We start from the raw sequence: 21,796 nt of genomic DNA, 5'->3' as shown, positions 1-21,796 counted from the left end.
GCATCTTTTGATCAGATAAACAGTCCTGGAACTCATCACATTAACAGAGGTGATATATCGCATTAAAGGCGGGATAACCGATTTCTGAGAACGTGGGTCAGTACCAAAACAAACTAGGAGCCAATCAGCAGTAAGGAGCATGTCTGCTCAAGTTGACTGAGAGAAGAGAGCAAGCGGGACTTAAGGAGCCAATCTTTTGCTGTTTTTGAAGCTTCGGTTATGTTTTTTGGGTGTTTTAACAATGGATGTTCATGTTTCAAAAAACGCTTTATATTTCACATATTTCAAGTCTATTGTTCACCGCTGTTCCTCTTCTAACAAAACGACTGGATTTGTTCCGGTGTATATAAAGTCCCTCCATCCGAAACGCTCTGATTGGTAAAGCTGACCAGGTCTGTCATGATTGGTTCCCCGTTTAGAGCGTGTGTCTGAAGATGTCCCACCCATACCATATCAGCGAACTTACGCTTCTCAGGCTGTTGTGATTGGTCGGTCCCCTCTCAGTGCACGTGTATTCATAAACTTGGGCTTTTAGCAAAAAAACTGTGTGGCGTCAACTTCACTTTATCAATTAAACACATCAGGATCGATGGAAGTGTTGACTTTTTATATTGGACCCGAGTTGGATAATAAAACAAGCAGATTGACCGGGAGACATTTGCAAGCAGGACTTCAAAGGACGTATCATAGAAGTGTTTTAGAGGTATGAGCACACACACACAATAGCAGTGTATTACACAGAACAGCTTTCACAGCCGATGTTAAAGTTATGGAAGCTGTTATTTGATTTCTGTTGGTTATATTAGAATGTGTCTAGTTGAATGTAATGTAAATGATGAACGTCTCATAAAGAGCACTTTTACATACAGTATATTCTAAATAATAAACATCTTACAGTCATCTTTTAGATGCCTATATAACATCTGACAGGAAACGTCTCTGAGATGTATTGCAGATGAGGAAAACATCAAATAGACGTCTCCCAGACGAATGTGTGTTATTAGGGTTATCAAGGAGCATTGCGCTAGCAGGATAAAAGGTTGTGTGTTCAATTCCCATTGAACAGACACAATGATATAAATTGTATACCTTGAATACACAAAGTCACTTTGGATAAAGATCAAATTTGGAGCATATATCTCAAGTGTAATTTAAAGCAATATCAAGTCTTTCCCTCGTGATATTTCTGCATGACATCGTCTAAAAACCTCCCACATAACGCTCATATTTACTGTCATTTAGGCAGCTGTATTGTATGTTTTATATGATTAACTTGAACTACATGAAACAAGACAAACAGATGTTTCCGTCTGTCCAGTTACTGAAACTCAGACAAGATTCAAGCCCATCAATGACATAACATGATCGTGAAACGCCAGTAAAAGATTCACAGATCCTTCAGCGATCAGTGAGATTCAGACAGACAGATAGAAATAGTTGTGGAGAGACTCTGATCCGTGGGTTCGATGATGGACTGTACATTCATGTCAGATGTGCTGAGATAGGACGGTGTGACTGATAAGGATCTGATGTCAGTGGTCTTTTTTTCTTCTAAAGGACGAGAAAACAAACTGAATTCACAAAACGGCTTAGATTCAATAAGCAGGCAACAAATCACCTCATGATAAGACATCATTCACTCATGAGAATCAATGTACATGACAAAGACCCAAACAGAGGAGTCCATTATGGGTCATAGATGAAGTTGCTACACAAAGAATCATTAGTCATTCTGCAGCAATTAAGATAAAGCACGTACCAAGTTTAACAAGCAACAAAATCTCTGAATATTGATCAGGTAATAGATATGAAGTGCTCACTCCACACCAGTATTTGCCCTCATCTTCTGTTCTCAGATCAGTTATTGTGACGGTGAAAACTCTTGCAGTCGTGTCATCAATCAGAGAAAATCTCTTGTCTTTAGCTGGAGATCCTGATTCAACAATGATGACCTTATTCCTAAATCCACACTTCCCTTTACACAAATACTTCTTGTTTGTTTCATATCCAGACTCATAAGGACATGTGATGTGAACGGTCTCTCCTCTGTGTCCTGTAACTAGAACTGGTGCTCCAACAACAGCTGAACACAACATATTTCACATAATTATGAGAAATACATTACTAATAATACGAAAGCAATATCAACATGAGATCATGAAATAACAGGAGATAAACAAGATGTGACGTGAGTGTCAAACTCACCTGTATTGATGCAGGAGAACAGGAGCAGAGCGTTCATCATGTTGTTTCTACAGCGTCAATAAAACATCAGGCACTGTGACAAACGTCTTTCTCTGTCTTACGTATGGAGTTCAGACATTTCCTTCCTCTTTTCTGTCTAACCACATCCAGCTCTACACATGCACGCAGCAGATTCTTCTGAGATCTCCCCAGAGAACATTACTTTGACTAACAGCTTTATCTGTGCATTTAATGATCAGAATACATTTACGCAGATGCTTTTATCCAAAGTGACTGACATTGCATTGAATTACACATTTGTTTCTAACTATGTGCAATCCCCTGGGGTCAAACCCATGACCTTGGCGTTGCTAGGGCCATGTTCTAACCACAGAGCCACAGGAAAGCTATAGAATAGCAAAAATACAATCTGGTAACTCATCATACAAACATGATGACATGATATCATGCGTTAACTAGAGATGGCTTGAAATCTGCTGCAAGACTCACACAACAATCACTTCATAATTATAATAATAATAATACGTTTAATTTATATAGCGCCTTTCCCAGACACAAGGGACACCAATTCAACAATCAATCGTTTCAAAATAACAGATGCATAACAAATAAATGGACATTTAGACATTTGACCCATCAAAAAAAAAAAAAACCAATGCAACAGATAGTATTCAATATGTCTGAGTGATATCCAGGTTAGAAAGACTGTAAAAACCACTAAAACTAACCAGCTAAAACCTGACACGTCAGATCTTATCAAGACACACTAGTCTATCCAACATGTACAAATTAATGAACATTTGAGTCTAAAAGCAATTAAGGGGATTTTTAAAAGACAGCTTTACATTGTACAGAATGCAGTTTTAGTTGGAATTACTGACAAAATATAAAGTCATGAGATCACCAAATTATTTTCTTGAAACCGTAATGAACTTAGTTGCTGTCACGATATCCAGGCTCGGTTCAGGTGACGCCAAATAACATGCGTCTGTCACCTGATTGGCTAAATGTGACTGTGCTTTAAATCAGACTGCTGATTGGTTACTTTGGCATAAACACAAAATGTTCGTAGGATGTCGGTGAGGTGCGATGCAGACGTCTGATTGAAGATCACTGTGGTGACATCACACGATTCAAGATCACCATCTGGAATCTCTTCATACATGCAGACATTCTGAAAAAATATCCACTGATACCTCTTTGGTTCACAATAAACAACAAAACATTCATTTCAGACGTTTTACAGGAAAATATCTGAACACCAACCTCTCCATTCTGATGCTCATTTTGCCAAATCGAAACTGAAGAGAAAAAAGGAAGTCAAAGCAAACTCGGAGAAGAATATTACAAAACATGATCTGTTACCTGTTCCAAATTTTCGTTCCCACAGTTTTAGAATAGAGGAACGATCCAGAACACAAAACCAGCAGAACAACCAGACCGACAGCAACAGAAAGAGAGTCTGAAACACAACAATGAAGAATCTCATGAACACAGACATGAGGCCTACTGATATTATTACAATATCAATCTTTTTTTCATTTACCCAGGTTTGTCTAAGGCTTTCTGTATCTTCTGACGAGATCAGACTCAATTTAGCATAAAAATGGGATATTTTTCGATTCCTTGTATCTTTAAACAATGTGTTCTCTATTTCAGACAAATCATGATGGGAAAGTAAAGTGGTCTTTTGTTAAGTCTCTTAGCTGCAAGTACCTGAAGAAGTTCTGATAGGTAGATTAAATCTTTTAGATAACTGTTCAAAAGAGAGATGTGAAGAACCTTCAAACATATCCATCAGCCTCATAATGCCCCGGACACTCCAGAGGTTAAACCCTGTGTCACTGATTCCCTAAGGTAAAACAGGATTGTATAGAATTGGTGTGAGAGCTGAAGTAAAATGTAGCCTGCCCTCTAATTTGCGTGACTGTGTCCAGGCTCTCAGAGTATTTTGAATGATCGGACTATCATAGGGTCCCTTCAGTTTTGGGGTTTACTAAGAAAAAGGAGATTCTGAAGAGGTCTTAAAGATTGCGAGGCTTCGAGATCAAGCCAAGCAGAACCAAGATCATTCTTTAGCCAGTCAGCCACAAAGCGAAGCTGGCATGCCAGCTGGTACCTTTTGATATTAGGAACATCTAGACCACCCTTGTGACTATGAAGCTGCAACTTACTCATTTCAAGCTTTGGTTTTTTTTTACTTCATTTAAAACAAGATAGCCAGCCATTAAGCTTCTTTATAACTTTGCCTGAGAGCAATACAGGCAACATCATTAAAGGGTACAATAACCGAGGCAAAATGTTCATTTTAATTATTGCAATTTTCCCTGACCATGAAACCGGATGAGCATTCCATCGCTGTAAACAATATCAATCTTATAATTCATTTCACAACTATCTTGATTTTCATGAAGTATAATATTACGAGTCTGTACAGTGTTTGGCTTTTGAAGGAAATGTCTGGCTTGTGTATGGTGTGTTTTGTAACCAAAGTGAAACTACACTGGTAAACCTCAAGTGCGCTGAAAAAAGAGGTGTTTGGAGGATTGCCGTTGGTTTATGTGGGTTAACCCACTTTCAGATTCAAGGTGGTGGTGTGTGCATTACTTTTAGATTTTAGATTTTTTTAGATTTTTTAGATTTTAGATTTTATGAATTAAAAGGGATAGTTCAACCAAAGATGAAATTTCCATCATCATTTACTTTCCCCCTCTTGTCATTTCAAACCTGTATGACTGTACAGAACACAAAATATACTTTGAAGAACGTTGATAACCAAAAACCACTGGTACCCATTAACTTCAATTCGCTTGTTAAGTGGTGATGTGAGGAATACCGTTTTCGGGTCCAAGCTTATTCATTTCAAGCGGGGCTACAGCAAAATTGGTTAATAAACAGCTGTTTATTAACTCAAAGTATACACTACAGTCACCAGGTTCACAGAATCTCCGTCATCAATATTTGAATAAATTATGAAAAATACATTTCTGGCAATGTGGGATCTAGTTACGAAGATAAAGGTTAGGATCTCGGTTTTATGGTGGTTTTACAGCTCGCCATGAGCGTATATTAGCATTTTTTGTTGTTCGCCTATAGCATCTTATTGAGCGTTTGGACCCGGAAACAGTATATGACCTTCTATATGGTGGTGCGTGACGTCAGGCTTAACAAGCCCATTGTTTAAACACAATGGCCAATGGGTACCATTGGTTTTCTGTTAACAGCTTTCTTCAAAATATCTTCTTTTGTGTTCTGCAGAAGAATGAAAGTCATACATGCAAGTAAATGATCATAGAATCATTTACTTAAAAAGTTACTTTTGCTAATTCCATCATCAATGTTGTATTTTACTACTACAACACTATTTACATGAAAAAGTATTTACATTATGTGTACAACCTTGACCACAATCGAAGTGAAACTGTAAATCTTTGAGATTTACAGAAACTGTTGAGATTCATACACCGATTCTTCATGTCTAACTGATTCAGAAATGTAACAGTTTTGTGAAAATCATTTATTCTGTAAATTGTCCATAAAACTGTTTCAATCTTTTTAAACTGTATCATAACTCCACATTCACATAGAAACATAAGACACTCAAAAGTAATTTACAGAACTTCATTGTGATGAAATAACGATCACTTCCTGATGCCACTGATTTTAATTCTCTTTGGCACAACATATGTGTTAGACAGTAAAAAAAAAAAAAAAAACTTCACATTAAGCTCAAGAGTCAAGAGCCCAACTAAAGCAAACACTGATCACAATAATGGTGATTTGTTTCAACATTAATTGCAGGTGCAAAAGTGATATTGATTCAACACAATTAACATTGACCAATCAGCTATTTGTTTACATTGATTCAATGGTTGCTTGCTGTCTGGGTATCCATGTGAAGGGTACAATATGTGTACCTTTGAGGGTACTGCCCCAGTGACAAGCCATTGTACCCCTAAAGGTACAAATCTTTTTCTGACAGTGTAGTGGTCTAGCTGAAACCAGTAACTTTATATTAGCACCTATTGTATTATTGCTCCTGTATGACATATCACTTATTGCTCCCTTAACTCTTTGTAAGTCGCTTTGGATAAAAGCATCTGCTAAATGACTAAATGTAAATTCAAAACAACAGTTGGGTTTGTCCATTTCACCCAACAGTGGGTACAAGCTGTGATTGTCAGGTATCTTGTTTCAGGACCAAAAGGAATTTTGCCCTAGAAATGTGTTGTAGGCTACTCAAGTTCACCTTATGGTATAACAGCATCAACCATACTGAGTGAATTGATTTATTTATTGTCACCATTCTAGCATCTAAGGTTATATTCATGGCGAGAAGTAGTTAGTCTATACACAAGTTGATCCACAAGTTGAAGAAGAGTAGAATCAAATCCAACACTAATCTTTATTACTTTACTTCTTTATAATCCTTGTGCAAAAGACCCAAGAGACAAACAGGCCATGCTTCCTCTGCCCAACAAATCAGATTTGCTTCACTACTCACCTTTACCAGTCACTAGAGCATCGTGGCTCACTCTGGTGGTGTGTAGTAGCATAACCTCACTAAGAAAATATCCCAACAAGATCGGGTTAGAATGCAGACATGCAAAACATGTGTGATTTGGAAGCAAAGATCACCGAAAAATGTAATAAAACTGAAATTCTCAAACCAAACCAATAATCGTTGATTTTGCATAAATAAAATCCTCAAATGTTCCTAAAAGTGAAAGATCATATTCATATTTTAATGAAAAGCTAAATGTGCCATTTTAAAGCAGTGCCAAGTGTACAGTATATAAAGAGCATTGAACAAATTCTAAATTAATCTTTACAAATTAAAAGTTCAAGATAATCTACACATCTGTTTGAATGGATCATTTGATTTGGATGATATCTATTTGATTCCTGTTGTCTGAACAGATGAATAAAGTGTTGAGGTTCGTTCATTTGGGTCACGTGAACACTTTCTCTCAGTGTTCTTATGATGTTCTTTTCTGAAGAGAACAGTGGAGTACATCAGACTGTCCGATCGTGAAGTGAAGTTCAGCGTGGTGTAACTGAGAACATCAGGATGATGAAGAGCTGATGATGTGGGGCACATCTTCTGTTTAGACTTGTGTTTGATAAACACCAAGAAGATGATAATAAAAATCAACACAAGCGTGCCGAGAGCACAACCCACGTATACCCAGAGATCTGAGGATACAAACACACAAATGAAACACACTTACTATTAAAATCTTATGTGAATCTACCACTATTTTGGATGATGTGTAAGTGTTTTACCAGACACTGCTGCTCTCCTTGCGGTTACTGATTCTGTTGTAACTGGGATTGATTCTCTGATCTCCAATGATGTTCTCCTGATCACTAAAAAACAACGTTTGTTATGATTCCCAGTGAACTCCCAATAGAATTGTAATAATTTAGCCTTAACAGTAAGACAGAATGGACTTCATGTTCTGTAGAAAAAAAACACGGTTGATCTTTTTGTGAAGTGCTTTTGCCTGTAGTGCAAAACAGGCATACGCCGTAAAAAAACTAATTTTACTGTTATTTTTACAGTTTTCATGTATAATGTAAAAAACTGTAATTTTACAGGATTTGACCGTTACAGATTTTTCACTTATTTTTGAAATATGGTAAAAATACATCAAATTACAGGAAAAGACATTAAACATAACAACCATGTGATTTTGGAAAAACTGCCATTTTACAGTATTTTACATGTTTTTTTTACAGTCTATTAATGATTAGTCGATTAATCAATGCAACAAATCGACGACTTGTCAATGTAAAACATATACAGATTCTGTAACACTTTCAGGCAGGTATAAATCCACAGGTAGGTGTAAACAGGTAACATCCACAGGTAAGTAACACTAGTGATGGGCGCTTTCGAAACCCGTATTGAACCTTTTGTATCGAATCAGTGCTTCGAAGCACGTATCAAACTGGCCAAGTCATGTAATTTTTTGCAAACGAGGCTTCGTTACGTCATTACTATTTCGAAACGTCTCAAAACTTAACAACATTGTCGCCACTAGGGGGTGTTGATCGGAAAGTAAACTCAGAAACCAGTGTCTATAACTGATTTAACTGTAAATCAAAACATCTGGTGTTTATAAGGTATGTGTTTCACAGTGAATAATCACTAAAAATTCTTTGCATCTCATTAAATAACACAATTGTTAAGCCCTCAAATCCTATAAAGAGCTATACAGCATAATAAAAAAATGAACACAGAATTTATTATTCATTTTTATTTCAATTTTAGCAAGTGCTAAGGACATCGAAGAGGCTGGAGTGGACCTGATCAAACATTTACAGTCGTTTTCAATGTTGGAGAGTGAGGGCTTCAGTGCATTTGTAAAGATCCAGCATGAAGTATTTCCTACAATGCACGACTGAAGTACACGGTTATGGTATATGTATATTGATTTAAAAAGAAGAAGTAGGCATCGTCCTTCAACAGCAGAGCAACACAGAGCAGAGAGGATGTTACAGTTTCATTTCAGATGTATTTTTACCTGTTGTGGTTCTAGCAGATCTTCTCGCAGGTTGTCTGGTTGTAGTTGTTGGAAAAGGTATTAATGTAGAAGCTGATGAGAAACAAAAGATCTGTCGTTTATAAACAATGAAACACAATCAATGATAATAAACAACATTATTATACAAACACTTTTATAAACTCATGATGGCATTTTAACTTGTAAAGTATTTTAATTCATTTCAATTCAATTTTATTTATATAGCGCTTTTCACAATGTGCATTGTTCCAAAGCAGCTTTACAGGAGAAAATAAGAAAAACTGAAAAACACAAAAAAGGTAAACAGTAGTGCATGGTGTTCATAGAACAAGAACAATTTTAAAGTTTATGATAAGCAGCAGCATTCAAAGTTACATACAAAATTACAAGTCTTCATATTTACATTTTTTCTGACATTTTTCTGTCATCTTGCTTAATGTTCTAAAACAGTTTTTGATATTTTGTGGAATATCCAAAAAGCAGAACATCAGTCATCAGTAAGACCCATTTCATTCTTCTTAACATGGCTTTGACAGAACATGAAGGTGATAAAATAAGTGTGCAATCCTTTCATCTGATCTGAGAGGTGAGCACAAGAACATTTCAAATCCTGAGGTATGTTAGATGAATAACTTACCCTCGGTCACATGAAGCTTCACATAACCGTACGTGTCTATAAAGAGTCTGTGGACTGCACAGATGTAAGAACCGCTGTCTGATGAACTCAGATCAGTGATGGTGACTGTAAAGTCTGATCCTTCATCATATAGTGAGTATCTGTCTCTGTGTGTTGGGTTCCTGCCTCTTTCAGATATTATGAGAGTATTTTTCCCGTCACACGTCTCACGGCAGAAATATTTGATGTTGCCGTGGGCCAGTATATGCAAACAATGAATGGTGACATTTCCACCGGCTGGAGCATGTACAGTTTGCAAAGACATGGCTGGAGATGATGAGAACCAGACATTAAGATATGACATCACAACTACAAATATAAATATTTAAGGTAAATATGAACAGTTAAAACTATAGTTCACGAAACAAATGAGCAAAATTTGGGACAAATTTTCTATAAAATTTTTAGCAAGAATGAGTTGTTAACTTGGAAAATAATTAGATCTTGTACAAGTGATAAACAAATGTTTACTTACTTGTAAATATGCAAGACAGGACAACTAAAAAAGCACACGTCGAAGCGTTTCTCATTCTGCAGGACTTTTCATAAACAATACAGGCTCTCCACTAAATCTTTGGGGTTTTTTTTGGAGTATCTACTTCTCTTTTCTTCATCTTTTTCCAGCATTACGTGTGATGTGTAGCCACACTCTCTATGTGCAGGTGTGAATACTACTAAATTACAAACCGTTTTAATTAACAGGCCTGTTTCTATAGTGATCACTAATGCCCTAAATGTGAGAACTGAACATTGGGGTAGATTTATATGACAACAATGTACTTCAAATGTAAAGGTTTACCTTTTTTTTTTTTTTAAGGTTTAGTTCATAGACAACAACATTGTCAAAAATATCCCCATTCATGTACAGATTTAGGAAAAGACTAGAAATGCTTTATTATACTTGCATGGCCAATAGTTGGTGACTTGACTATATAATTAGATATTACACATCATTTTTTTGTAAAACTTGAGAGTTATGTATTTTGTAAAACTGCTTTTTATCACATACTATCACACCACATTAATTAACCTTACATGTTTGCACTTGCTATGTGTGACCCAATGGGTTAGAAATACTACATGCTACCTTGGGATCTTCACACTTTAAAAACAGGAAATACGTGATGAAAGTAGTCAAGTGGTCAAGTGCAAAGAACGCAAGTGGGGGTATTTGGACGCAGACATGTCCCCAAAACACTTCAATCGTTGTCACGGCCGGCTCAAAGATGTGGCAAATGAGGGAGACTATAAGCACAAGTTAAAGCAGAAAATATTTATTTACGAAATAAACATTAAAGGACATAATTAAATAAAAAAGGTTCCATTCGAAATAAGATAAATAAAGGACATAATTATCAGAAACCAAAAATAAGCAAGCACATAAGTAAAGCTTTCCTATAGCTCAGTGGTTATAGCATGGTGCTAGCAACGCCATGGTCATGGGTTCGATCCCAGGGATTGCACAAAATGTATATTATTATGCAATGTGAGTGGCTTTGGATAAAAGCATCTGCCAAATGCATGAATTTAAATCCATAAACGAAACTAAGGGACAATCTAAAACAAAGCAAAGGGCCTAACAAAGGGGTAACAGACAAAATAAGCCCCATTCTTCAGGAAGCTCCACCTTTTAAAGTTCTTAACAGGTGTCTTGAATTATCAGTACATAAAGTCCCGCCCCCTCCGCCGGCTGAAGAGGGCTGGCCCACAGGCCATTTAGTTAAAAACAGTGTTGTGAAGACGCCCCCTTTATAATCTTAAAACAGTAAATGCTGTCGTAAATCTTCAGTTTCAGTTTGTGAAATGGATTTTAAGAAAGTAATTTAAACACTTTATTAATTATGGAAGTTTATTCAGGACGACCATTCAAATTTGGTTCAGATAAATGAAACCACTATAAACTGTTCTAGTAGAGAAGAGTAAAGTTTGCTCAGATTGTTCAACATTATTTAACAAAGCCCTTTCCTCTCACTTTGTGTGCTTATTGTTGGCTCTCAAATGAAAATGCTTTGGATAAAAGCATCTGCTAAATGAATAAATGTAAACGTAAACTGAAAATTAAATAAGAATTTGCATTGGCTGTTAATGAAGATCCTGTAGTCAGTCAGACATGTGATCAACATCCTGATAGATTGACTCTTGAAAAGGGTGCATATCAGTTTTTGTTTAGATCTGATCTACATCCAGACCTTGAGTTAATGCAGGAACAGCATCTGTGCGGTCTAGATCTACGTCAGCGACTGCTTCTGTGTTCTGTGTGGATGTGTTCACGTCATTTACAGCAGAACGTCCATCACTGTGAGATGTTTGTAAGCAGTTTGAAAGGACAACTGGGCTCATCGTCACATATTCATCCTGTAAAGCACACATCTCAGTAAGACAGCTATTATTATATCTACCAATATTAATGTGCGTAAAACTATAAATGTGAAAGAATCTAGTCTTACCACGACCTGCCCTGAGATCTTTCTAGTGTGATAAGACACTGAAACTGGAGAATGAAACCTTCGTTATTTCAAATGCAGGTGTTTTTCTCATCTTTCATTAGAGAAGAGGAAGTCGAGCCTCACCTGACAGCTTACCAGCGCCGACTCGTTTTAAAACTTTAGACAGGAGAAAAGGACACACACACAAAAGTGCGCACACACACACCAGACACAGCACCGCCACAAACCTGAGGTGAGATTCTGGGGAAAAGAGAAACAAAACCTGACACACCTGCAAACAAACAAAATGCATCTGTGACAGACAGACAGACAGACAGAAAGAGAGAGAAGAAGAAGAAGAATGATAAAAGAGGAAAACTTACGTCTGCAAATCTGATTATTATGTTTAAACAGCAAACAACAAATAGTGTGTTACAAGCACAACCACACAACGGTGTTTAGGAGCCCTGATGTTTTGTGACAGTCACAGGACTGGTGATGACATCAGAACTAATAATAATCATTAAAACATGACATTCAAAGACAGAAATGATTGCTTATAAAAGATGAGCTATAACAAATTGTTTGAACAAGCAATGGAAAGCTACGGATAGATAAATATATAAAAATGTACCCTGATTTTTGTTATTAGCCTGATTCTGTACAGTGATAGTTGCAGGACTCTGCAAGCTGCTGATAACCACTGAAAACAGAAACAATGAAACAAACAATGAGAATAGAAGAAATCTTTATTGACATTATTTAGTAAACAATAAAAACATCTGTGTGATTCGCAGAACTGATACCTTTCTGTGGTGTTGTGGGTCTCTGGCTTTCACCTGTGCAAAGGAAGACAAGACATACTTTAAAATGTTTGCATTCAATCATGTCAACTTTTGCACTTAAAATGCCCGATGATATGGGGATTAATAGACAGATTTCAATGATTCTCACCTTTCCTGACGGTTATTTGTATTTCAGAAACAGGATCAACCTGCAGTTTAACATCCACCCCACAGAAGTACAATCCAGAGTCTTCTGTCATCAATGCAGAAATGAAGACAATAAACCTGAGAGCAGCGGTGTTGTCAAACACAGCGACTCGTCCGTTTCTGAACCACCGGTTCGCTTGAGAGGTCTGAACCAGTTTCTTGGAGAAGAAACCGTCTGACCTGTCAATGTATTTGTCGTGTTTCTCTTAGATCGCTGGGTATGTGAGTTGAAAAGAAATGTTTTTTCCTTCATATCCAATAAATTCAGTGACAGCACAGCCAACATCCAGTAAGCAGACTGAAATACAGTAGCATTTTTACATTTGCAACTGTGATTTTTCTAGTGCACAGCCATTATAAGCATAATCACTAGTTGATGAAAACACGTTTTGTTATTGATATCAATAGTCTAGTATTGTGCAGTGATTATAAGCATCTGTTGACTGTTATCTATATAAATATGAGCTCACCTGTAATTATGCTGAAATAAATCCCCCTCCACATGCTGAAGGCTTTTGAAATTCTGATGGATTGTTAAATGTAAAAATCTTTGTCTCTCACCTCTCCTCTCACTTCCTTGTTCAGAGCAAATAACTCTGTATTTATTAATTTAATAATCCGTCTCTCTCTGTTCCCTTCTGTGGCAGATCGATTATGATTCAAAATCATTTGACCAGCAGGGGGCCTCAAACCCCAATCACAACTGGTTGCCCAGGCTTTTATGGGGCTTTTAGAAAGTGTCCCTTACCAATGCATGCACAAATACTTCTTCAGACAATTCTGGGTAAATGTAGACTGCCACAATAACACCTGACATACAGTATAGTTGCTCTCTTAATGTACACATATATACACCCATGATGCTCGCACTTTCTCTTAAAACCTGTATTGAGACATATTATAATCTTAACCGGTACAATGTGATGGAATGACACAAACCTGGTAGTTATCTGAGAGATCACCTGCAGTGCAAGGTTTTTTATTAAATATCCACTATTAATGATCTCAAACTATTTTACAACAAAATGAAAGAAAATTTTGTAGTTTAGTTCACAAAGAAGTGAAACTTTTCAAAGACTTTCTTTTATGGAACACAAAGGATACATAAAACGGTGTGATAAGAGCTTACTGCTATCTGGACTTTATCCAGCTTGAGTAACAACACACCCAAAGATGGTGGTAAAGATGTCGGTAATGGCTTAAAAAACTGTTTATTCAATGTATGGTTACAGTATTTTAACATTTTCACCTCTTAGTCAATTGGAGAACAAAAAGAAAACTTAAATGGAAACACGACAGTAACAAAACTTTTTGACTATGTTTGTTTAAAAGGTTTTTTTCTTATTTATTAAAGAGAATGAAGGCATTTTTCTTTGTGCATTAATAACAATGGTGCATAAAAAAGACGAGTACACAGTGTTTCGACCATGAACAAAACACAATAAAAAAAATTTATTTCCATTTTACAACCTTAAAGTAGGCCTATCTGAAACAACCCTCAAAAGTGAAAAGTAGAAAATAAACACCATTTTAAATATAAAAGTAAAAAAGCAAGATCAATACAAACACAGATGTCCTCTATTTAGTGACGTGATGCTTTTGCTAGCGCTGCTGCTGTTGCTACTGCTGCCGCCGCAAGCGCCGCTGCTTCTGCACTTCCTGCTGCTGTTGCTCCTGCTGCTAACGCTGCTGCTCCTACTGCTGCTCCTGCTGTTGCTCCTGCTGCGACTGTTCCTCCTAATACTGTTAATGCTTTCGTTCCATACTCTATTGCTGTTTGTTTATCATTTTCCTTTTTAATCTTCTTCTGGACATTTTTATACATCTCATTAGTGTACTGTTGTCCTCCATTCTCTTTCACCGTTTCATCTATCACGTTGAGCAGTTTCGAGACCTGAACTCGATTCCTTCTGCTGCTATTATTGAACGCGTGATATCTACCGCCGTACTGTGGAATGAGTTTTTTCAAAGCTTGACTTTTTTTGACATACTCCTCTAACGTTTTCCCCTTCAGCGCGTCAGCGTGAGTGAACAGGATCATGGTGTATTTGATAGCATCTTCTCCAAAGTTCTTCTGAATCCATTTCACTGTGTTCATGTCCTCCTCTGTGGTTCTCACGTCCAGTCTGATGACCAGCAGAAACACATGAGGACCAGGATCAGACATGTCAACGCACCTCTCGATCTCAGACTTCAGCTCCTCCTGAGTCATTGATATATCAAACAGTCCTGGAGTGTCGATCACTGAGATGATTCTTCCACGCACATCTGCATTTTGTTTCTGACACGATTTAGTGACTGAATCCATGAAATCATCAGTCTCAAAGGCATTTCTGTCCAGTATTGTGTTCCCAGTTGCACTCTTTCCTGATCCAGTTTTACCCAGTAACACAATCCTCAGATCTACAAGTAGCAAATCACTTACTTAAAATATTTCATATTTACAGTAAATAAAAATGTACATGAACATAACAAAACAATCACATATTTATATGGACCACAATACATTTATCTTCATTTAAAGATATTTAGCTATATCTTCATTAGCCATTACAGTGCAACCCTTAATTTTTCAGTGCTTCTAAATCTCGTTGCTCCGCCCACATTTACTCTCATTGGCTGAGTTATTTTTCAAAGGTAGGACAGAGCGTGCATGTGCCCTACCCATATCAAAGTTCAGAAGTGAGCAGGCCATTTTGTGTGATTGAAACACAAGTATTTTATTCTCCACTACACTCGCTGAGATCTCTTAACAAAGCAGTAAAGTTAAGGATCGCAAGCAAATTTGAATTTTTAAGATTTACGTACCGAGGGGGTCTTCCATGCTTCGTCTGCGCTCTGAGATTGAACAAATTCAAGAGACATTTCAATTGAAAGAGAAAAAGAGAGAGAAATGTGTGAGCACAAACAGTCCGATCTGATGTACCAAATGTACAAAGGCCAGTTTCACAGCTTAAGCTAAGACTATGACTGTGACTAAAGCTTTTATAAAAATGCCTTAGAAGAAACATTACTGGTGTGCATCCTGAGAAAGAGCAATATCACTTACATATTTTTGAATATGTCAGGGCAGTTATTTTCTGTTTAGAAAGCTTAAACATTCCTTTAAGTCTGGGAATAGCCTTACACCTTGTCTGTGAAACCGAGCGAAACTGTTTTCGATACAGTACGTTAAGTCGGATCCTTTAAGTGTTTTGATTTAAAATAAACATAAAAATAATAAAATTTTACTTTTTGACATGGTGGATTCCTTCGAGCCTGCAGTCCTGATCCAGTTTCATTCTGCATCGACGAAGGATATACAATTAATATAAAGTGCTGTAGCAATGCACATGGTAATCTAGTGAGGAATGAATCACACTCTCTAACAGATGAGGTAACATTTATTTTACATACAGAACACAGTGAATACGACAGAGACACACAGCACAAGGGTTTGAAATCTAGTATTAAATGTTAAAAACATGCACACTTCAGAAGATCTAATAGTCAAACTTCATATGTGAGATTAAATCTTTAGGAGATATTTATAGAAAAAGAATTGATATGACATGCAAGAATGGGATTTGATGTGGAAGTAACAATAACACTCATATCACAAAATGAAAAAACAAAGTGATCCTACCAAACATTTAGATGTTCTGAAGAAATCACGAGACGTTGAGAGAAACGTATGAAAGCACCACATTGTTTGTGAATGCACTCCAAACGGGATTAATGCTGTAGGGCTCAAAGGTCCTTAACGTTTGTTATACAATTTATTGTTCAAAGTTCAGAATCCTTCTTTATTATCCATACGTAAAATGGATTGTCATAAACCTTGATTAATAATTGACAATACAATTACACAAACACTCTAAAATGCATACGTGTGTTGGTCCAAACTATCTGATGAAATTAAAATTCATTTTATTTCTCATATATTAAACACAGCCGCAAAAACAATTTCAAACAGACTGAAAAACATGACAATAGCAATGAAATTGATTTAAAATGAAGACATCATTATTCTTCTCTAATACTTCTAATTCTTCTAAATGCTTAAATGTAAATGATATCTGCACTGCACATAAATTTATGATCAAAGCATAATTCTGATTTTCAGTTCCAATGTAATAGCCACAGCCACTTGCATGATTGTGTTACCACTCCCACCTCAAACAACACTACAAAACAAATGTTTACAGTAGGTCAATTGCAAGTAAACTTTGTTTACAAAAAGCCTGATCATTTGTAGCAATGGTATCACATACGCATACCTTTATGCATTGTTTATTATACAGTGAAGGCATTTTTGACTTCATGTGCCATCATGGTATTTCATCACAATCACAGTCTGTTCAGGGGTGTCATGAGGGTCAAAGAGAGCCTATACTGTCTGTGATTTTGAAAACCCCTGGTCTATGAAATGGTACAGTCAGCTTGTGTCCTTCTTACTGTTTGACTGATCATTCCCAATAATCCTCTCTGCTGTCCTTCATCTTCTTTCGCTTTCTCTGCTGCTTCTGTATCTACTCTTGCTCCTGCTTCATCTGGACTCTCTGTTTGGTTTACTGCTAAATCTTCTATTGTTCGTCCCTCTTTAGAAAACATAAATGTTCTCCATCTTTCAGCTTCTTCATACATGTCATTGGTGTACTCTCCGCGATTCTCCTTCGCCACGTCGTCCATCATTTTTAGCAGCTCTGTGACCTGATCTTTATTGCCTCTGTTGTTGTTGTTTATTGCGTGATATCTACCCTTATAGTTAGTGTGAATCAGATCCTGTAAATCTGGTCTCTCTGTGATGTATTTATCTAAGGTTTTACCCTTCAGCTGATCGACATGAGTGAACAGAATGATGATGAAACGTGCAGCATCTTTTCCAAAGTTTATCTGAATCCATTCCACTGTGTTGACATATAAGGAGGACCAGGAGAAGACAAGTAGAAGCACTTCAGTAGTTCATCTTGTTGCTCCGAGTTCAGTAATAAAAAGTTGTTACTCATCCAGTTTTTTATATCGACTATGCATTCCATTATTCGATGGAACTGCTGTGTTTCATGAGGCTTCGAGGAAATATAAAGTTGAGTATCATCAGCATAACAGTGAAAGCTAACTCCGTGTTGCTTTATTATATCTCCTAGAGGTATCATGTATAATGCGAAGAGCAGAGGTGTGGCGAGGGGAGCATGGTTTAGCGAAGTCTGAGGAGAGAGGGGCAGGAAACCGGCGGGAAATAAGTAGGTCAAAGGCTGATCATAAACACCTGTCTCTTGTTTCAGTGATTGGCGAGAAGAGGATAAAAACCAGCAGGAGGGGAGAACAAAGGAGAGGAGAGTTTGGCTGAGCTGAAAGAGGAACGATCGAGCGAGAGACTGAAAGAGCGGGAGAACGTGAAGGAACGAGAGAGCGAGAGATTCTGCCTGGAGGCATTTAAATATTATTTCCTTTTACTTTGTGTTTTGTTTTGAACATTAAAATTTCCTCTCAGCCACGCCGACCCTGTTTCCTACCTTCCTTTTTATTGGAACCTTTTTACAAGAGGCCCCAAGACTGAGCCCAGTGGTACACCGTACGGACTTGCGATTTGCGTGACACCTCATTGTTTATTGCTACAAATTGAAAATGGTCTGATAAATAAGATTTAAACCATTTCAAAGCTATTCCTTTAATGCCGACGTAATTTTCGAGTCTATGTAGGAGTGTGCTGTGGTCAATGGTGTCGAATGCAGCACTAAGGTCTAGCAGCACCAATAACGAGATACAACCTCGGTCAGACGCCAATAGCAGATCATTTGTAACTCTGATCAAAGCAGTCTCTGTACTGTGACATGCTCTAAATCCAGACTGGAATTCTTCATTGATGTCATTCCTTTGGAGGAAGGAGCATAATTGAGTTGAAACTACTTTTTCCAGAACTTTAGATATGAAAGGTAGATTCGATATAGGCCTGTAGTTCCTTAGTTCTCTAGGGTCGAGTTGGGGTTTTTTGACAAGGGGCCTTATAACAGCCACCTTATATGCTTTAGGCACATGTCCTAATGTCAGAGATGAGTTAATAATACCAAGAAGAGGATCTATAATTTCTGGGAGCATCTCTTTCAGTAGATTTGTAGGTATAGGGTCTAGTATGCATGTTGTTGATTTAGATGATCTAATAATTTTAGACAGCTCATCTTGATCTACGGTATAAAATAATTGCATTTTCTCCTTAAGGGCGCTGTAGTTAGTTTGTTCAGCGGGTTTCACTTCTGATTGCATTGTTATAATTTTTTCTCTAATATCTTGGATTTTATATGTGAAGTAGTTCATAAATTCATCACTGCTATGCTGATATACAGGACCAGAAGTCACTGACAATTTATTTTTTGTTAATTTAGCCACTGTGTTAAATAAAAACCTAGGGTTGTGCTGGCTTTCTTCTATTAGTGATGAAAAGTAGGTGGATCTAGAAGTTTTTAGGGCTTTCCTGTATTTTCGAACAGTCACCTGTGTGCACACCTACTTTCAATAGCAATTCACTTCTGCTATTACACAGCAGTTTCCATAGATGCATTGAATTCAGTTTCTGACAGTGTAGCCACTGGGACTTTTTAAGAGAATTCCTGTAAGTTCTTGAAACTTTTCCTCATTTGCCATTATAATGAAATAATGGGAAAAAAATCATTAGTTACATAACCGGCACATATAGACAAACACCAACATAGTTATATGAAGATCATGATGTTCTCATTTGACAATGCTTTATTGTTTTGTTCTGTCATTCTAAAAGACATCAACATACCAATTTGTGTTGATTGTTATTTCAACCTAATTGCTGGATTGTCTTCATCCAACAAGCAAACAAACAGCAGTCTTTGGTGTTGTAGAGAAACACAGAGATTGCTTGTTTAAAAGTTTTATTTCTTCCTTTAGAAAAGGTCATCAACCCATCTAGATTTATGGTAATATATTTAATTTACTGATTCAATAGGAATTAACTACAGAAAAAGTGTCACATTGAAAAAAACATCGGCAGTGTAAGTGGAAGATTATATTATACATTTTTCTTTAAGCATTGCTAACGATGAGAAAATAAGAGTACATTGTGTTGACCCCAACAACAACAACAAAAAAACATTTTTAAATTGTAATTTTGATCCATAATTTATCAGAAACGGCAGGTTATTAGATGGAGCAGAAAATAAATACAATTATAAATAAAAAATACAGGTTATAAAACAAAGTGACCCCACAACATCTGACTATTTCTATAAAAATAAAAATATCTCTTACTTATAAACGTGCTGCTGCTTTTGCTACTACTGCTGCTGCTGCTTCTCCTAATACTTTAAGTCCTGCTGCTGCTTCTGCACTTCCTGCTGCTCTTGTAACTGCTGCAACTGCTGCTCCTCCTCCTGCTGCTACTACTGCTACACCTGCCACTCCCACTGTTGCTACCCCTACAGCTGTTAATACTGTTGTGCCAATCTGTCTTACTCTTTGTCGAAAATTCTCCCGGTCAATCCTCCTCTGGGCTTCTTCATACATCTTATTAGTGTAGTACATTCCTCCGTTTCCCTTCACCATTTCATCTATCATGTTCAGCAGTTTTCTGACCTGATCTTGATTCGCTCTATCGTTATTGTTGAACGAGCGATATCTACTGCCATACTGGTTAATCAGTGCCTTCATATCATTAGATTGTTGAACATACTCCTCTAATGTTTCATCGTTCAGCACGTCAGCATGAGTGAACAGAATGATAGTGTATTTTTCAGCATCCTTTCCAAAGTTCTCTTGAATCCATTTCACTGCGTTCTTCTCCTCATCTGTGAATTTCACATCCAGTCTGATGACCAGCAGAAACACATGAGGACCAGGAACAGACAACTCTACACACTTCTCAATCTCAGACTTCAGCTTCTCCTGAGTCATTGATGTATCAAACAGTCCTGGAGTGTCAGTCACTGAAATGATCCGTCCACCCAGATCAACTTTTTCTTCCTGACATGATCCAGTGACAGGAAGCAACGCATGTTTTGCTTGAAATGTATCCCTGCTCAGTATAGTGTTTCCAGTTGAACTCTTTCCTGATCCAGTTTTACCCAATAACACAATCCTCAGATCTGCAAGAGAGAGCAAACGGGACAAAAACATTGTTTATCTCATAGGTTCTCAGCCAGGGGGGCGCAGGGGTACTGCAGGTGGGGCACGATGGTTCCCCTGAAACCCCGACCTTTGGAACTCGATCGCGAATGCATGGAGGAACGCGACTGCAAATTGACGGAGGGCAATGTTCCGTCTGAAGCTGCGCGCTTGAGCGACCACGCAGACTCATTGTAGGTCCTGCGCAGTGCAATTTTAGGCTGCGCACAAAAGCATAATATCTACAAAGTAGGCAAATGTCCAGGAAGCAGCAGAAATTACCTCAACATCATCTTAAGAAACAAGACACCGTTAGGGTTACAACTGAATGTGGTAGTGTCACTTCGTTCTTGCCAAGAACAGGAACTTCTGCTTTTATTGAAGTAAAAAAGTCAAAAATAGTTTTCTCATGCATTTTTTTCTTATTTGGCAGATGATGTGATGATCAACTTCCCAGCATGCGCCAGACAGAAGATGGGAGGGGATGTAGAAATAAAAGCAACAACACATATTTTCTTTAAAGTTCACGGTAGGTTGTTTGTTTGTTAAAGTAAGTAAACCAACAAAAGGATTAACCTTTTTATTTGCTATTGATTTGTATTAGATTTATTAAGTTATTTAAAATTGTATTTAGTCATTCTTTAGATTTTTTTATTATCTGAAGTTGTTGTTGGACAATTTTCCTTATTTTTATCTTATTATCATAATCAATAATATTTAACTGTATTGTATTTATAATATTTTATTTGGTCTCTTTCATGTTCTTATTTGGTATTTTTCCGAGTTGTTAAATGTTCTTTTTCTTTATAAAAGCTTCAAGTTGTTTTGACGAATAAAAATAATTATTTTGCCATTGTT

The 21,796-nt window shown here is 37.0% G+C and overlaps 4 protein-coding genes across 4 annotated transcripts; all 4 read right to left on the bottom strand.

Annotated features, from left to right (window-relative positions):
• Positions 1 to 965: 965 nt before the first annotated feature.
• LOC130552840 (CMRF35-like molecule 3) lies at positions 966 to 2,244 on the bottom strand. Its single transcript, XM_057331471.1, has 3 exons — positions 2,206 to 2,244; positions 1,760 to 2,083; positions 966 to 1,551 (listed from the first exon to the last, which is right to left on the bottom strand). Exons 1-3 carry the CDS (start codon positions 2,240 to 2,242, stop codon positions 1,406 to 1,408), a joined length of 507 nt encoding a protein of 168 aa, XP_057187454.1. The 5' UTR covers positions 2,243 to 2,244; the 3' UTR covers positions 966 to 1,405.
• A 4,396-nt stretch (positions 2,245 to 6,640) lies between these two features.
• Positions 6,641 to 9,940, bottom strand: LOC130552839 (uncharacterized). The gene is made up of 5 exons (XM_057331470.1): positions 9,887 to 9,940; positions 9,373 to 9,678; positions 8,736 to 8,807; positions 7,492 to 7,575; positions 6,641 to 7,401 (listed from the first exon to the last, which is right to left on the bottom strand). Exons 2-5 carry the CDS (start codon positions 9,674 to 9,676, stop codon positions 7,100 to 7,102), a joined length of 762 nt encoding a protein of 253 aa, XP_057187453.1. The 5' UTR covers positions 9,677 to 9,678; positions 9,887 to 9,940; the 3' UTR covers positions 6,641 to 7,099.
• Positions 9,941 to 10,669: 729 nt separating this feature from the next.
• Positions 10,670 to 13,333, bottom strand: LOC130553072 (CMRF35-like molecule 8). The gene is made up of 7 exons (XM_057331812.1): positions 13,300 to 13,333; positions 12,792 to 13,034; positions 12,644 to 12,676; positions 12,472 to 12,540; positions 11,982 to 12,098; positions 11,859 to 11,902; positions 10,670 to 11,766 (listed from the first exon to the last, which is right to left on the bottom strand). The coding sequence occupies exons 1-7, from the start codon at positions 13,331 to 13,333 to the stop codon at positions 11,578 to 11,580; spliced, it is 729 nt and encodes a 242-aa protein (XP_057187795.1). The 3' UTR covers positions 10,670 to 11,577.
• A 987-nt stretch (positions 13,334 to 14,320) lies between these two features.
• On the bottom strand, positions 14,321 to 21,382 carry LOC130553719 (GTPase IMAP family member 8-like). The gene is made up of 3 exons (XM_057332865.1): positions 20,318 to 21,382; positions 15,959 to 15,999; positions 14,321 to 15,225 (listed from the first exon to the last, which is right to left on the bottom strand). Exons 1-3 carry the CDS (start codon positions 20,948 to 20,950, stop codon positions 14,412 to 14,414), a joined length of 1,488 nt encoding a protein of 495 aa, XP_057188848.1. The 5' UTR covers positions 20,951 to 21,382; the 3' UTR covers positions 14,321 to 14,411.
• Positions 21,383 to 21,796: the final 414 nt, after the last annotated feature.

Source organism: Triplophysa rosa, linkage group LG4, assembly GCF_024868665.1.
Source record: "Triplophysa rosa linkage group LG4, Trosa_1v2, whole genome shotgun sequence".
Classification (NCBI taxonomy): Eukaryota; Metazoa; Chordata; class Actinopteri; order Cypriniformes; family Nemacheilidae; genus Triplophysa; species Triplophysa rosa.
Note: the sequence above shows the minus strand (reverse complement) of the source record. Positions and strands in the feature narration are given on the sequence as shown.